A 17,604-nucleotide genomic window follows, 5' to 3' on the forward strand; every position below is an offset into this window, starting at 1 on the left:
GACTTTGGGGGGTGAATAGCTATGCATGAATAGTTATTTCTTGTTTGTTTCACAAAAAAAATATTTTGCATCTTCAAAGTGGTAGGCATGTTATGTAAATCAAATGATACAAACCCCAAAAAAATATATTTTAATTCCAGGTTGTAAGGCAACAAAATAGGAAACATGCCAAGGGGAGTGAATACTTTCGCAAGCCACTGTAGGTTATTGATTACTAACTTAATACAATGAAAGCAGGTCCCTAGTGGACTGGACTAACAATAGTATGACTGCTTGGTTAGGGGAAGGAGGGATCAATAGAAAGAGAGTGAAAGGGAGAGACAGAGATTCAACTTATAGTTGTTACATTTGGAAACCACCGCTCATTTGGATAAGTAATGCAATGCATATTTACGCGTAGCTGTCCTTGATTGTCATCTCTCTGTTGAACCACTTTCTCAAAAAGTGGTTTGAGTGTCCTATCCCACTTCGTTGAGACTCGGCTTGTCTTCGAGTGGAGTGTTCGTTAGAATAGATACTTCAGATGTACCAACGGTTGCCGGAGAGGGATTGTCCTTCCCAACTCGTGTCTTTAGTGAAAGTTCTAGATACTTGTACAGCTGCAGACTGATATGATAAGGTCTATTGCGTGGTCTTCTTCTCGTGTAGAGATTGAGAGTTTCAGAGTTTCTCCATTTCAAACGTATGGACTACCATCTCACGTTTTCTTGTCTGTAGAGTGTCAACCATTTTAAGCCATGTAGCCATAGCTCCACGCTTCCTGGTCTAAAGGTTGATTTGTTTTTCAAGGCTTTTTATGGCCTCTGGGTAAAAGGGGCGTTCCTACTTGCTGACACGATCTCTGATGGCACTTGGGGCGTGGCTAATTACTGTGCAAAGGATATGTGAAAAACTATTATCTCATTAGAAGACTAAAATCACATTCCTATCTTCACCAAAATACTCTCATACTTAATCATATATTTTATACAACATTTAGATGTAAACTTGATAGATAGAATATATACACTTTCCGAGTTACAGTTATTTATTGACACCATCCTTAAATGACATCACAAAATAATAAACAATAGATCCCCACCAACCATGCCAAACATTTGGAGGTCAGGAATAATGTTCCAATGTCCAATCTTTTGACGTTAGAGATTTTAGGCGGCAAGAGTCTCTCTGTAACAAAGATATTTATTTCTTCCCATACTAGAGACCAAAAGGAGTCCTTTTCTGCAAACTATTTATGACCAGCTGTTAAGTCATAAAACCGGCCCAACTCCCTCTTCTCCTCTCCTGTGGGAGAGAGGGGGGGTCTGGCTATCTGTCAGCCATTTGCCAAGCTGATCTGGCACCTTTGATCCTCATCAAGGAGAGAGTCATGACACAAGGTAGGGGTGGTATACAGAAGATAGCCCTATTTGGTAAAAGACCAAGTCCATATTATGGCAAGAACAGCTCAGATAAGCAAAGAGAAACCACAGTCCATTACTAAGACATGAAGGTCAGTCAATTCGGAAAATGTCAAGAACTTTGAAAGTTTCTTCAAGTGCAGTCGCAAAAACCATCAAGCGCTATGATAAAACTGGCTCTCATGAGGACCGTCACAGGAAAGGAAGTCCCAGAGTTACCTCTGCTGCAGAGGATAAGTTCATTAGTTAACGGCACCTTATATTGCAGCCCAAATAAATTATTCACAGAGTTCAAATAACAGACATTTTCAGAGGAGACTGCATGAATCAGGCCTTCATGGTCCAATTGCTGCAAAGAAACCACTAATAAAGGACACCAGTAAGAAGAAGAGACTTGCTTGGGCCAAGAAACACGAGCAATGGACATTAGACTGGTAGAAATCTGTCCTTTGGTCTGATGAGTCCAAATTTGAGATTTTTGGTTCCAAACGCCGTGTCTTTGTGAGACGCAGAGTAGGGGAACGGATGATCTCCGCATGTGTGGTTCCCACCGTGGAGCATGGAGGAGGAGGTGTGATGGTGCTTTACTGGTGACACTGTCTGTGATTTATTTAGAATTCAAGGCACACTTAAACAGCATGACTACCACAGCATTCTGCAGCGATACACCATCTCATCTGGTTTGCTCTTAGTGGGACTATCATTTGTTTTTCAACAGGACAACGACCCAAAACACACCTCCAGGCTGTGTAAAGGCTATTTGACCAAGAAGGAGAGTGATGGTGCTGCATCAGATGACCTGACCTCCACAATCACCAGACCTCAACCCAATTTGAGATTGTTTGGGATGAGTTAGACCGCAGAGTGAAGGAAAAGCAGCCAACAAGTGCTCAGCATATGTGGGAACTCCTTCAAGACCGGTGGAAAAGCATTTCTCATGAAGCTGGTTCAGAGAATGCCAAGAGTGTTATTTCATAGTTTTGATGTCTTCACTATTATTCTACAATGTAGAAAATAGCACAAATAAAGAAAAACCTTTGAATGAGTAGGTGTGTCCAAACTTTTGACTGGTACTGTATACATATATATAGTCAAACTTCACATAGAAGTGGTGAAGGCGGAGCTGCTTACCATAAGCCAGATGGGGTAAGGCACCTTGCGGAGGACCTGAGCGGTGTCAGATGAGACAGCAGACACCCCGCTGCACCACAGCACTGAGTAGAGCCATGGCTCATTCACCGGGTACACCGTCACACTCATGTTGTTCGCCAAGAATTCCCTACAAAGACAAATAGTTATAGGACATGCTGTTCTGTGAGTAATGCAGGGTGAGGTTAGAGATTTAGATAACATTTGTGGACCTCCCAGATAAGATTATTGGGGCATGTCCAGTTAAGATTGTGGATGTTTGAGAGTAAGAGTAGGTATGTCTTACTGAATGTCCTTGTTGCTGGCCTGTGAGTAGCGCAGGGTGAGGCTGCTGATGCCTCTGTGTCTGAGCTCCTCCACTGACAGCTTCTCCAAGGAGGTCTGCTGCAGCCCCCTGACACGGCCCCTGTCTGTGTCCGGGGTCCACGTCACCTAAAGAACCATAGGGCACAAGACACAGGGTTAGAGACTGGACCTACTTTTTGATTCACACTTATCTACCAATGTTACTAATAAGGATTCAGTGAGATACATAAACAGAGTCCTCCTCACTCTCTTCTGTGATATCCCAGACCTCTGGACGGCCCACAGGGTGTCCATGATCCAGGTTTTGTAGTGTGGGTGTTCTGGGGGAGGTCTGCGGAGGTACAACAGGGCTGAGCGGTTGGCCCTGGCGGCCAGACGCAACATCTCTACCAGGCTACACACTGTCAGGTTCCCTATCCGGTTCCGGTCCCTCCCTGTCAGAGACCCAACAGTCCAGTAGGGGTCGCTCTGGAGAGACAGAGAGGGGATAGAGGTATTTTATTTGATGAGGTGATGCAAAAAAAGATCCATTCTAAAATCGTCTCGGTGTGGGGAGAGGGAGGGGTAGACTAGAGAAGGGGAGCGACAAAGAGAAAGAGCAATACAAGGAGAAAGAGATAGTCATAGATACTGAGCGAGAGAGAAAGAGAGAGAGAGAAAAAGAGAGAAAGGTACCTCCAAAAACCACTGCCCCGCATTTAGAGAGCGAATCTCTGTCCAGTTGAAGAGAGACGCGTCCTCGTGCTGCCTGTCTGGAAAGACCTTGGCAATGTCAGTGGTCCTTTTCAAGGTGCGGTCTCGCATCAGGAAGGGCACCCCGTCCAGACTGGAGGGGAGAGGTGGGACCAAAGACTTACATCACTGAACCAGTAACACTTATGTCATTCACACTTATGTCACTGCTTTCATAAATAAAGAATATGTTTCTATGGCAATTGAAGTAAAAACAAAGGGCCTGTAATAAATGGCCTATTAATGCATTGAAAAGGAATGGATGTGAGATTAAAATGGTCTTAAAACATGTTGACTATGTCAAAGGCAGGGACAGAATGGGGCTCTTTAGATTTGCTCCCTAACCTTTAAAACCCTGAGAGTGTTGCTATAGATTCAGTACAGAAAGGCCCACCTGTCGTTACCAGTCTACTGTAGAGAACTCATTGCTCCTAACATTGAGGTGGTAGGGTGGGGTGGGGTTAGGTTATTGGCTGGTAGAGCATGGTTGGTTACCTGACGGTGACGTCGGCCTCCAGGGAGCTGACCCCCTGCTGCAGGGCCTTGTTGAAGGACATCAGGGTGTTCTCTGGAGCCAGCTACAGCACAGGACACAAACAGAGGGACAGACAGAGAGAGGTATAATGGGTTATTATGGGTTGTTAGAATCTGACAGTGGTCATTTGATCTAGTGGTGGGATGGCATTATTATTTCAGTCTTTTAATAAATAGGTAAAAGGTCAGCAAAAGAGGCAATTGTATGTGCGGGAGTTATCTTTTATTATGAGCTTTTTAAACATTGTACAAATGGTGAGGTTGGTGAGACCTCTAAAAAAGCCATTGATCTTTCTAGCAAGTGGATGTCAGAGAGGCACGTTTACTTAAACAGAGAGGAGTTTACAGCAGTACACCTCTGACATCATCGTTTCAATGAAACTGAACCTCGCTCTCTGTGACAAAGATAGGTATCTACACCACAACTCAAACCTACTATAGCCTTACAATGTTAGACAAACTAATCCACTTCTGAATATATTGATCCTTTGATTTCTCCTGAGGGAAGAGGTCCTTGTCTGAGTTTGTAGAATAAAGCTCATAGAAAGATAGAATCATGGATCTGTCTTGTCCTTTGGGAAGCAGCTTTCAGGCACTGGTCTCCTGTCTCCTTCCACAGACAGCTACCATATCACCCACAGCAGGAATCAATAGAGGCAAGCCCTGACAGGCTGTAAAAGGCTAGGTGAAGTGTGTGTTTGTGATTTGAAGGCAGGCAGACAGGCAGGCAGGCAGAGTGTGTGTCTGGGCTACAGTGTGAGTGTGTATTTGTTTAAAGCAAGTGATCTGGAACAATATTTACTTACCCAACTGCACCAGGACAGGACAATTTATTGTGTTCCCTACCAACAGTACGGCGCTTGTAACGCCAAGGTAGTGGGTTCGATCCCCGGGACCACCCATACACAAAAAAATGTATGCACACATGACTGTAAGTCGCTTTGGATAAAAGCGTCTGCTAAATGGCATATTATTATAATTATTATAAACCATCTACAATCCTAGGGGGGGGGGGACGAAATATGGAATTGTTTTAAGAAGGTCATACCATGGATCATTTAAATATTTGATCTACAATTTTAGGACCCCTTTAGGTATAAAAAAATATATATACACATTTTTTATAAAACATTGAATTTGGCCTTTAATACAATACTATAAGCCCATAGAAACACATTGAATAACACATTCATAAATGGCAAAAAAGACAGTCAAAAAATTAATCACAAGGATTAAGGTTTTGAAGTGTCTGTCCTATATCTATATCTCAGGAAATATTTTTGTATTTTTTTTACACATATTTTGCCCCTTATTTTTGTTGGCACAAAACTACCTCCATTCATTTGTATGGGTTACCTTTAGACGAGTCCCGTGACACTTGTGGGGGTCAAAACTGAGAAAACCATTGTGTTCGAAAGAGTCTCCCCTTTCTATAGAGTGGTTTTCGTGAGAAGACCAATTTTCGGGATGGCTCCTTGTCTGACAAACAGCGTTGTAGCTCTGCCACTTTCCACCACAGATACGAAAGGGTGACATAGGTGGATGCGGTCGATTGAGACCCAGCCCATGCAAAAATATATATTTATCTTAAACTGACGGATTTTGATGGGGATTATTTATTTGTATGCGTCAATAGACTCTAGGTTATACACTGACTGGACCAATGCTGTTTGTCTGGCCCTACATAGCCTGTACTCATTACCAGGTCAGGGCATTACAGTCAGTGCATGTCACAAAGCAGACCTGTTTTAACCTGAGTGTGAACGCTACCTATCCAATTAACTGTTTCATTGTCCAACAAGTAAATCGTGTTCGCTAATGTGGCTCTTTATTGGGTCTCCAAGACATTCAGTACATTCAATACCCTGAAGCAGAACAGCTCTCAAATTGAATGTGATTATGAACTCCAGCCACCATTATCACTTATACCTATTTAATTATTTATGATCTACATGATGTGGCTAGAGGGTAGAGCCACAGGGATGTTTCTGTAGGGGGCTATTGACTTACCATTGGCGCTCCCCGTCGTCCAATGACGTGAGGTCGAGATTTGAGGCTGTTCTTGTCCATGATGCAGGGTGAGGAGATGGCGAGGGGAGCCATGTAGAGGGCCAGCAGGACACTCAGGTAAACCAGCAGCACTATCATATGGAACTCTGGGAAGGATGAAGACCACAGAGTGAGGACATTAGGTCTCACAGATTTCTGACTGCTGCTGCAGTTATTGTTAGTTATCAAACATCTTGATGGTTATAATGGTTAACAATTATAATAATTATGATGTAATGTAATATGTATAATATTGGTTACAGTGATCAGAGTTACAGTGAAAGCCAATCAAAAGCCAATACAACACTTACTGGTTCTTTCTGCACGGACCACATGTTCAGCAACTAGCCAGCCCAGCGCTGTGACGGCAGCCAGAGCTCCTATGTGCAGGAAAGGCCCTGTGGACTGAATTACAACACAGGAAGACAGGAGTTTTATAACCTTGTTTACACACAAACATCAACATCTACCAAAAATACCAATAGAGAAACGCAGACAAATAGAGATGTAGACCTGTAGAGATATGAAGATGATGTCCCATTCATTCCCCCACACGTCATCGATGGAGACCACGCCACTGACAGTGATGATCAAGGCAGCCAACACAGCAACCTGGGGTAAAAAACATATCAACAGTTTGATTTGTTCTACACATTCCTATGCAGGGCTAACAGTAATTTCCGTAGGTCAGAGTTCATTTGGAGGCCTACCTTGTGGATCCAGTAGAGGTTCAGCTGCTGTCCCAGTAAAATATGACAAAGTGCTAAAATCTGGAAACGAACAGAGCCACAATCAAGTTAGATCTTACTGAAGCTGCTGCAGCAACATGTGCTTTACTGTGTGTATAGGCATACAACCAAAGATGGGTAACTCACTCACCATTAAAAATGTAATGTAACTAAAGCCAACTGCGGTGGTTGCTAGAATGGGGACAGTCCCGTCCTTCCATTCCCCAGAACGGTTGTATAGTAACCTGAGGATGAGCGACAGAGGGTGGGGAAGGTGAACCAATGCCTTGATAAGAAGAGGATGAAACAGACCAGCCCTTCTAGGAGATATTGAAATATGCACACATTCAATTACTCATTGATAGCTGCTCAAAAGAGAGAGTGCTTATGAGGGACAGAAACAATGTTGCAAACTCAGCTCACAGTCTCTCTGGTAAGGACTAACTGTCCCACTCACCAGTTGAATTGGTTGTAGTCATTGTGGGCCTCCAACCAGAAGTAAGCCCAGAAGAGGAGCAGGGAGAAGGTGCTGCACAAGATGATGAACCATGCACACTCCCACTGGTGAACACACAACAGACAAGAAGAAGACATTTGTGACTCGTTTCAGGAAACTAGGCATATGTCACACGTCACTACTTCACAGGAGAGGCATTTGAACGTAAACATAAATGTTTTATCAAAATGCATTTTTAGGCAGAAATGCCTTCTGGAACAGGTGAACTTTCATGTGCCTTAATAACAAACTTGTATTCCATCCGTAAATACTAATACAATTGTTAAATTACGAGCCTAGTTGGTTTAGCCATGGAAAAAGACAGGAACCTTCCCACTAGCCATGATTGGTTGAGATAATGGGATGGGCTAGACATGCCGGGAGATGAGTTTGGATTGGTCTGCCATGTAGCATGCTTCTGTTTATAAAGTGAGCCGCTCAGTATGTGTTGATAATCCTTTCTACTGCGCCGTTTATTGAAATATATAACGTTAGCCATCGAGAACTAGAAAAGTTTAGCTACTTTTCTCAACAACATTGATGCCCTAAATTTCAGCGCTATTCATGACATCTCTTTCTGCAAAGTTCTACAACGTTTGCCTACTGAACGTGGCCCAGGTCAGACCACAGCCAGGTGGAGTTGACCAGTGATCGTTTTTACACCTCATGCTGGCCAAACTAGTGTTGCATCTCCTCCACATCTCCTACATTCTGTTATCAGAGACATGTAGACGTGTGGTTAGAGTGGAATACCAAATTAACACTTCACTCAGAGGAAAGATGAGCAACCTCATCAGAGAGGTCTCACCTCCTGCTGGTTAGAGTTAATCCACAGGGGAGAATGGGAGAGTAGAGGACTGATGTTTTAATGTAGTCTGGTTTCTGAGGTAACCACCACACGACTTCTGTTGAGACATTCAATTACCATGTCCTGCAAAATCTTTCACAGCCTTGACTTGACTGTGTGTGTGTGTATATATATATATATATATATATATATACACACACACACAGTGAGGGAAAAAAGTATTTGATCCCCTGCTGATTTTGTACGTTTTCCCACTGACAAAGAAACGATCCGTCTATAATTTTAATGGTAGGTTTATTTGAACAGTGAGAGACAGAATAACAACAACAAAAATCCAGAAAAACGCATGTCAAAAATGTTATAAATTGATTTGCATTTTAAATGAGGGAAATAAGTATTTGACCCCCTCTCAATCAGAAAGATTTCTGGCTCCCAGGTGTCTTTTATACAGGTAACGAGCTGAGATTAGGAGCACACTCTTAAAGAGAGTGCTCCTAATCTAAGTTTGTTACCTGTATAAAAGACACCTGTCCACAGAAGCAATCAATCAATCAGATTCCAAACTCTCCACCATGGCCAAGACCAAAGAGCTCTCCAAGGATGTCAGGGACAAGATTGTAGACCTACACAAGGCTGGAATGGGCTACAAGACCATCGCCAAGCAGCTTGGTGAGAAGGTGACAACAGTTGCTGCGATTATTCGCAAATGGAAGAAACACTAAAGAACTGTCAATCTCCCTCGGCCTGGGGCTCCATGCAAGATCTCACCTCGTGGAGTTGCAATGATCATGAGAACGGTGAGGAATCATCCCAGAACTACACGGGAGGATCTTGTCAATGATCTCAAGGCAGCTGTGACCATAGTCACCAAGAAAACAATTGGTAACACACTACGCCGTGAAGGACTGAAATCCTGCAGCGCCCGCAAGGTCCCCCTGCTCAAGAAAGCACATATACAGGCCTGTCTGAAGTTTGCCAATGAACATCTGAATGATTCAGAGGAGAACTGGGTGAAAGTGTTGTGGTCAGATGAGACGAAAATCGAGCTCTTTGGCATCAACTCAACTCGCCGTGTTTGGAGGAGGAGGAATGCTGCCTATGACCCCAAGAACACCATCCCCACCGTCAAACATGGAGGTGGAAACATTATGCTTTGGGGTTGTTTTTCTGCTAAGGGGACAGGACAACTTCACTGCATCAAAGGGACGATGGACGGGGCCATGTACCGTCAAATCTTGGGTGAGAACCTCCTTCCCTCAGCCAGGGCATTGAAAATGGGTCGTGGATGGGTATTCCAGCATGACAATGACCCAAAACACACGGCCAAGGCAATAAAGGAGTGGCTCAAGAAGAAGCACATTAAGGTCCTGGAGTGGCCTAGCCAGTCTCTAGACCTTCATCCCATAGAAAATCTGTGGAGGGAGCTGAAGGTTCGAGTTGCCAAACGTCAGCCTCAAAACCTTAATGACTTGGAGAAGATCTACAAAGAGGAGTGGGACAAAATCCCTCGTGAGATGTGTGCAAACCTGGTGGCCAACTACAAGAAACATCTGACCTCTGTGATTGCCAACAAGGGTTTTGCCACCAAGTCCTAAGTCATATTTTGCAGAGGGGTCAAATACTTATTTCCCTCATTAAAATGCAAATCAATTTATAACATTTTTGACATGCATTTTTCTGGATTTTGTTGTTGTTATTCTGTCTCTCACTGTTCAAATAAACCTACCATTAAAATTATAGACTGATCATGTCTTTGTCAGTGGGCAAACGTACAAAATCAGCATATATATATATATATATATATATATATATATATATATATATATATATATATATATATATATATATATGTGTGTGTGTGTGTGTGTCTGATAATGTCAGGTTGTATTTAGTTTGTTTAAGGTTGATTTACGGTGAGGTGAAAGTGCATAGGTGTAGGACTACAGCCACAGTCACATGGTGAATCTGAAATTCACTCAAGAACAGTCGGAGGAATCTCTTTAAAGCAGGGTTGGAGTAAATTTAATTTCCGATTCCGTTAATTCAGGAAGTTAGCTAGTGTTAGGAGAGAACCAAGGAGAAGGATATTTTGTACACATTTTGCAGACAATAAATTACAGTGGGTGATCATACCTGTCCCACACCCTTAAAACCCAAGGGGGTAGAAATATTCACACAGTAGTTTATGAAGAACAAGCCTGGTTCTTCTCCCCTATAACCATAGATCATCTGTGGTTACTGGTTTATAAAAAGAGGGATGATGGGGCTCAGAGTTCTGCAAACACTCTCCGGCTGGGCAAACAACACTAAACGCACATTAGCACACTTCACTGTTTCTTAGCTCTGGTCCTTAGGTACACCCGGCCATACTGGGCAAAGAGGAAGCATCTCTATATAGACCTTGGAATGTATCATTCCTCTGGTCCTCTGTAGCTCAATTGGTAGAGCATGGCGCTTGTAACGCCAGGGTAGTGAGTTTGATCCCTGGGACCACCCATACGTAAAAATTTATGCACACATGACTGTAAGTTGCTTTGGATAAAAGCGTCTGCTAAATGGCATATATATTATTTCGCAGGCATTTTCGGCTCCAGGTGTAGTCTTTTTTTGCCTATACAAATAGGTCAGATACATCACCCAGCCCAGCACACACAGCAAGAGAACAGTCACAGAGGAAGTCACTCTATAATGGGGCCATTTCAGACACAACCATAACCAACCACACTACAGGACTGTCATCGAGGATACAGGAAGTCAGTCTTTAGCACAGTGCAGACCCGGTGGAGTCAGACTGTCAGTGGATGACTCATTCATTGTCACCAAGCTGATGATGTCTAATCCTGACGTCCTTCCAATCCCATTACTTCCTCCTCCAGAGCACAGTAGCATTTGGACACCCAGACTGTGCCTGGCCTTCCTTCTCCTTCCCTTTCTAACGTCTTCACAGTCTGCTAATTATAACCCTGATAGACAGTGCTGCTCTACCACACTGTTACATCTACTGGGAAGAACACTGATTAATCACAATGAATGCGCTTAATCAGACAACCAGTATGACTGGCTGCCATTACCGGCAAACCTTCTCAGACAGACAGTTCACATCTCACTTCTGTATTATAAAGTACACACACAAGTTATCCTATGGATTTTGCCATATCATAAAAAATACATAAAAATAAGGTGCAATATTACAATGTGAATATTGATTCTTTATGCCTCAATGATAACTTACAACGTATGATTGAGCTATGGATCATAAATTGACCTCCAGCTGGAATTCCATCCTCACCCCTGTTCAGCATGTGCTGCTTTATGGTGTGCTAGTGTTGAGCAAAAATATTTATATTTAATTCACAAAAAAGTTCTCTATTGGCTGGAAGAGCAGGACAGAGGTAATCTGTTTCTGAGAAATACTAGCCTACCACTAACTACCAGCAAGCAATGATATACAAACACAGGACGGTGAACTCAGGACTGGGAATCACAGCAGTACTATCTCAATGGCCAAGTCAATATCAGAATGAACTCTATTAATAAGAGTGAAAGAAATAGGTATTTTTAGAAAGTTGCATATAGTATGAGTATACTACCCGAGTCTGTTGTCCCCACTTGCTTCAAGATGTCCACCATCGTTCCTGTACCCAAGAGAGCGAAGGTAACTGAACTAAATGACTATTACCCCGTTGCACTCACTTGTGTAATCATGAAGTGCTTTGAGAGGCTAGTTAAGGACCATATCATCTCAATCTTACCTGACACCGTAGACTCACAACAGTTTGCATACTGCCCCAACAGCTCATCACAAAGCTCAGGGCCCTTGGTCTGAACCCCTCCCTGTGCAACTGGGTCCTGGACTTCCTGACGGGCTGACCCCAAGTGGTGAAAGTAGGCAGCAACACCTCTGCCACGCTGATCCTCAACACGGAGGCCTCACAGGAGTGCAAGCTCAGCACCTCTATGGGACAATTGCACCGTTCGCAACCGCAGGGCTCCTCAGAGAGTAGTGTGGTCAGCCCAACGCATCACCGGGGGCACGCTGCCTGCCCTCCAGGACATCTACAGCACCCGGTATCACAGGAAGACCAAGAAGATCATCAAGGACCTCAGCCACCCGAGCCACAGCCTGTTCACCCCGCTACCATCTAGAAGGCGGAGACAGTACAGGTGCATCAAAGCTTGTACCGAGAGACTGATAAACAGCTTCTATCTCCAGGCCATCAGACAGTCACTACTAGCCGGCCTCCGCCCAGTACCCTGCCCTGAACCTCAGACAATGTCACTAGCCGGCTACCACCCGGTACTCTACCCTGCACCTTAAGAGAACACTGGTTATTTCAATAATGTTTACCTACTGTTTTACCCACTTTATATGTATATACTGTATTGTAGTCATGGCTCATCCTATATAACTACTGTTATACACACATTTTATATTCACATACTGTCCATACTGTCTATACACACCATTCACATACACTACATGACCAAAAGTATGTGGACACCTGCTCGTCGAACATCTCATTCCAAAATCATGAGCATTAATATGGAGTTGGTCAACCCTTTGCTGCTATAACAGCTTCCACTCTTCTGGGAAGGCTTTCCACTAGATGTTGGAACATTGCTGCGGGGACTTGCTTCCATTCAGCCACAAGAGCATTAGTGAGGTCGGGCACTGATGTTGGGCGATTAGACCTGGCTGGCAGTCGGCGTTCCAATTCATCCCAAAGGTGTTCGATAGGGTTGAGGTCAGGTCTCTGTCAATTCAGTCAAGTTCTTCCACACCGATCTCGACAAACCATTTCTGTATGGACCTCCATTTGTGCACGGGGGCATTGTCATGCTGAAACAGGAAAGGGCCTAAACTGTTGCCACAAAGTTGGAAGCACAAAATTGTCTAGAATGTTACTGTATGCTGTAGCGTTAAGATTTTACTTCACTGGAACTAAGGGGCCTTGCCTGAACAATGAAAAACAGCCCCAGACCATTATTCCTCCTCCACCAAACTTTACAGTTGGCACAGGGGCAGGTAGCGTTCTCCTGGCATTCGCCAAATCCAGATTCGTCCGTCGGACTGCCAGATGGTGAAGCGTGATTCATCACTCCAGAGAATGCGTTTCTACTGTTCCAGAGTCCAATGGCGGCAAGCTTTACACCACTCCAGCCGACGCTTGGCATTGCGCATGGTGATCTTAGGCTTGTGTTCGGCTCCTCGGTCATGGAAACCCATTTCATGAAGCTCCCAACGATGCTTCCAGAGGCAGTTTGGAACTCGGTAGTGAGTGTTGCAACCAAAGACACACGATTTTTATGCGCTTCAGCACTCGGCGGTCCCGTTCTGTGAGCTTGTGTGGCCTACCACTTAGCGGCTGAGCCGTTGTTACTCCTACACGTTTCCACTTCACAATAACAGCACTTACAGTTCATCGGGGCAGCTCTAGCAGGGCAGAAATTTGACGAACTGACTTGTTGGAAAGGTGGCATCCTATGACTGTGCAACGTTGAAAGTCACTGAGCTCTTCAGTAAGGCCATTCTAATGTCAATGTTTGTCTATGGAGATTGCGTGGCTGTGTGCTCTATTTTATACACCTGTCAGCAACGGGTGTGGCTGAAATAGCCAAATCCACTAATTTGAAGGGGTGTCCATATACTTTTGTATATATAGTGTATCAAGTTGTTTCAGATCTATACAAATGAATGAATTAATGACATTTTATTTTTGTGTCAAATCACCAGTTGGCAACCCATCCCTTATGGGATTAATTGACACATAAACAAACATTACAATAATTCACTGTGATAATTCTTCTTCCGGTATTCTCTGCAGTGCGCATCGCATAAAGAGTGAAACAATTTAAGATAAAAATCAATACATAATAGTAAATAAGGTTATCCGAACAATAATTATATCCCTAGAGCATTAAAAAAATACATACATACATACATGCATACATACATACATACATATACATGTAACCTTCTCACCAGGCTCGAATTTGACTCTCACGATATTACCTTACCTAGAATATCTGAACAGCATGGGATATTATGTGAGGAGGACATCTCCAATAAGAATCCCTATTGTAAACTCACTAGGGTGAATGACAAATATGGTATTAACTTCAGATAAAATGATTATAGACTTGGTTATTATTATAAGGATATGCTTTCCCATGCATTAAATGAAACTGAAACAGTAAATGACTCCACCAATACAACAGACATAAGGTTCAAGATCTATATTATCACATTTTCAATGTACCACATCAAAAAAAAGAAAAAAAAGAAACCCCAATGATTTTTCCACAACCCCATGTCCAAATTACTTGCAAGCTTGCTTAAACCCTGGGCGCGCGTTGGAGCTAAAAAAAAAAAAAGACGACATACATAAAGTCCCGAAGTCCACCCCACATTTGTAGTTACTCACTACTCGTAGATAATGCCTCAGCAAAGTATAGCAGTTCTGTGAAGGTTTCCTCACAAGATCCACAGCAAAAATATACACAAGCAGTCAGGAAAGCAAAGGCTAACTTTTTCAAACAGAAATTTGCATCCTGTAGCACTAACTCCAAAAAGTTTTGGGACACTGTAAAGTCCATGGAGAATAAGAGCACTTCCTCCCAGCTGCCCACTGCACTGAGGCTAGGAAACACTATCACCACCGATAAATCTACAATAATCGAGAATTTCAACAAGCATTTTGCTACGGCTGGCCATGCTTTCCACCTGGCTACCACTACCCCGGCCACCAACTCTGCACCCTCCGCTGCAACTTGCCCATGCCCCCCCCCCCGCTTCTCCTTCACACAAATTCAGACAGCTGATGTTCTGAAAGTGCTGCAAAACCTGGACCCCTACAAATCAGCTGGGCTAGACAATCTGGACCCTTTCTTTCTAAAACTAGCCGCCGGAATTGTCGCAACCCCTATTACTAGCCTGTTCAACCTCTATTTCGTAACGTCTGAGATCCCCAGAGATTGGAAAGCTGCCGCGGTCATCCCCCTCTTCAAAGGGGGTGACAAGCTTGATCCAAACTGTTACAGACCTATATCCATCCTGCCCTGCCTTTCGAAAGTATTTGAAAGCCAAGTTAACAAACAGATCACCGACCATTTCGAATCCCACCGTACCTTCTCCGCTATGCAATCCGGTTTCCGAGCTGGTCATGGGTGCACTTCAGCAACGCTCAAGGTCCTAAACGATATTATAACCGCGATCGATAATCGACAGTACTGTGCAGCCGTCTTCATCGACCTGGCCAAGGCTTTCGACTCTGTCAACCACCGCATTCTTATTGGCAGACTAAATAGCATTGGTTTCTCAAATGACTGCCTCGCCTGGTTCACCAACTACTTCTCAGATAGAGTTCAATGTGTCAAATCGGAGGGCCTGTTGTCTGGACCTATGGCAGTCTCTATGGGGGTGCCACAGGGTTCAATTCTTGGGCCGACTCCTTTCTCTGTGTATATCAATGATGTCGCTCTTGCTGCTGGTGACTCTCAGATCCACCTCTACGCAGACGACACCATTTTGTATACATCTGGCCCTTCATTGGACACTGTGTTAACAAACCTCCAAACGAGTTTCAATGCCATACAACACTCCTTCAGTAGCCTCCAACTGCTCTTAAACACTAGTAAAACTAAATGCATGCTCTTCAATCGAACGCTGCTGGCACCCGCCCACCCGACTAGAATCACCACTCTCGACGGGTCTGACCTAGAGTATGTGGACAACTACAAATACCTAGGTGTCTGGTTAGACTGTAAACTCTCCTTCCAGACTCACATTAAGAATCTCCAATCCAAAGTTAAATCTAGAATCGGCTTCCTATTTCGCAACAAAGCCTCCTTCACTCATGCTCGTAAAACTGACTATCCTACCGATCCTTGACTTCGGCGATGTCATTTACAAAATAGCCTCCAACACTCTACTCAGCAAATTGGATGTAGTCTATCACAGTGCCATCCGTTTTGTCTCCAAAGCCCCATACACTACCCACCACTGTGACCTGTACGCTCTTGTTGGCTGGTCCTCACTACATGTTTGTCGTCAAACCCACTGGCTCCACGCCATCTATAAATCACTGCTAGGCAAATCCCTGCCTTATCTTAGCTCATTGGTCACCATAGCAGCACCCACCCGTAGTCTGCGCTCCAGCAGGTATATCTCACTGGTCATTGTCAAAAGAACCGATGTGGATGTGGTGGAGGAGTCAGGCGCAGGACACAGAGGATTCGTCCAAAAATACTTTACTAGTCCAACGTGCAACAAAACAATAGACGACCTCGAAAACAAACGGAGGCGAGGGAATTATGCAACATGCGTAAAACAATAAACAAAACTAACAGGCAACAGGCAAACAACAACACACAATCTAACTAATACAAAACAGGGAACTTATAGGACACGTAATCAGAACACAAACAGACACAGGTGTACAAGACAGACTAAAGCAATCACACCACGAAACATACAACGGTGGCAGCTAGTACTCCGGGGACGGCGAACGCCGAAGCCTGCCCGAACCAGGAGGAGGAGCAGTCTCGGCCGAAACCGTGACAGTCATTCCCAAAGCCAACACCTCCTTTGGCCGCCATTCCTTCCAGTTCTCTGCTGCCAATGACTGGAACGAATTGCAAAAATCTCTGAAGCTGGAGACTCTTATCTCCCTCACTAACTTTAAGCATCAGTTGTCAGAGCACCTTACCGATCACTGCACCTGTACACAGCCCATCTGAAATTAGCCCACCCAACTACCTCATCCCTATATTGTTATTTATTTTGCTCTTTTGCACCCCAGTATCTCTATTTGCACATAATCTCTTGCACATCTAGCATTCCAGTGTTAATACTAATTGTAATTATTTTGCACTATAGCCTATTTATTGCCTTACCTCCATAACTTGCTACATTTGCACACACTGTATATATTTATTCTGTTGTATTTTTTTTTTTTTGACTTTATGTTTTTTTACCCCATATGTAACTCTGTGTTGTTGTTTTTATTGCACTGCTTTGCTTTATCTTGGTCAGGTCGCAGTTGTAAATGAGAACTTGTTCTCAACTGGCTTACCTGGTTAAATAAAGGTGAAATAAAATAAAATAAAAAACACAGCTATCAATGCAGCCAGTACTCCGTAGCAGCAACAGACATCCCGTGGAAACCCAAACTCGTTGATCGTCACAAGCAATTCTCTCCAAGTCTCGCACGATGCTACGCTAACCTCTAGGATGTCGAATGTCTCCACAATGCGAAGGCAGCTTCTGTCTCCATTAGGTCTTTCTTAACGAAATAATAACACTCTCTTATAGAAATAAAATCAGGATTTCCTTTAAAAACTCTGTAGGTATGGTTTTGTTCTCTCTTTATTGTTTCCTTTAGTCGTTTTCCTTCACCAACC

At 43.6% G+C, this 17,604-nt stretch overlaps 1 protein-coding gene across 1 annotated transcript in view; it reads right to left on the reverse strand.

The window, feature by feature from the left end:
* The window catches only part of LOC121573591 (glycerophosphodiester phosphodiesterase domain-containing protein 5-like), a 49,404-nt gene that overhangs the window by 13,496 nt on the left and 18,304 nt on the right, over window positions 1–17,604 (reverse strand). Inside the window, exons 3-13 of the mRNA XM_041885687.2 lie at window positions 7,356–7,459; window positions 7,050–7,143; window positions 6,881–6,940; window positions 6,684–6,782; window positions 6,482–6,575; window positions 6,132–6,277; window positions 4,083–4,165; window positions 3,531–3,681; window positions 3,102–3,323; window positions 2,836–2,981; window positions 2,532–2,679 (exon numbers count right to left, since the gene is read on the reverse strand). Coding sequence (XP_041741621.1) covers window positions 2,532–2,679; window positions 2,836–2,981; window positions 3,102–3,323; window positions 3,531–3,681; window positions 4,083–4,165; window positions 6,132–6,277; window positions 6,482–6,575; window positions 6,684–6,782; window positions 6,881–6,940; window positions 7,050–7,143; window positions 7,356–7,459 — 1,347 coding nt within the window. The remainder of the gene's footprint in view (window positions 1–2,531; window positions 2,680–2,835; window positions 2,982–3,101; window positions 3,324–3,530; window positions 3,682–4,082; window positions 4,166–6,131; window positions 6,278–6,481; window positions 6,576–6,683; window positions 6,783–6,880; window positions 6,941–7,049; window positions 7,144–7,355; window positions 7,460–17,604) is intronic.

This window comes from Coregonus clupeaformis, chromosome 9, assembly GCF_020615455.1.
Source record: "Coregonus clupeaformis isolate EN_2021a chromosome 9, ASM2061545v1, whole genome shotgun sequence".
Classification (NCBI taxonomy): Eukaryota; Metazoa; Chordata; class Actinopteri; order Salmoniformes; family Salmonidae; genus Coregonus; species Coregonus clupeaformis.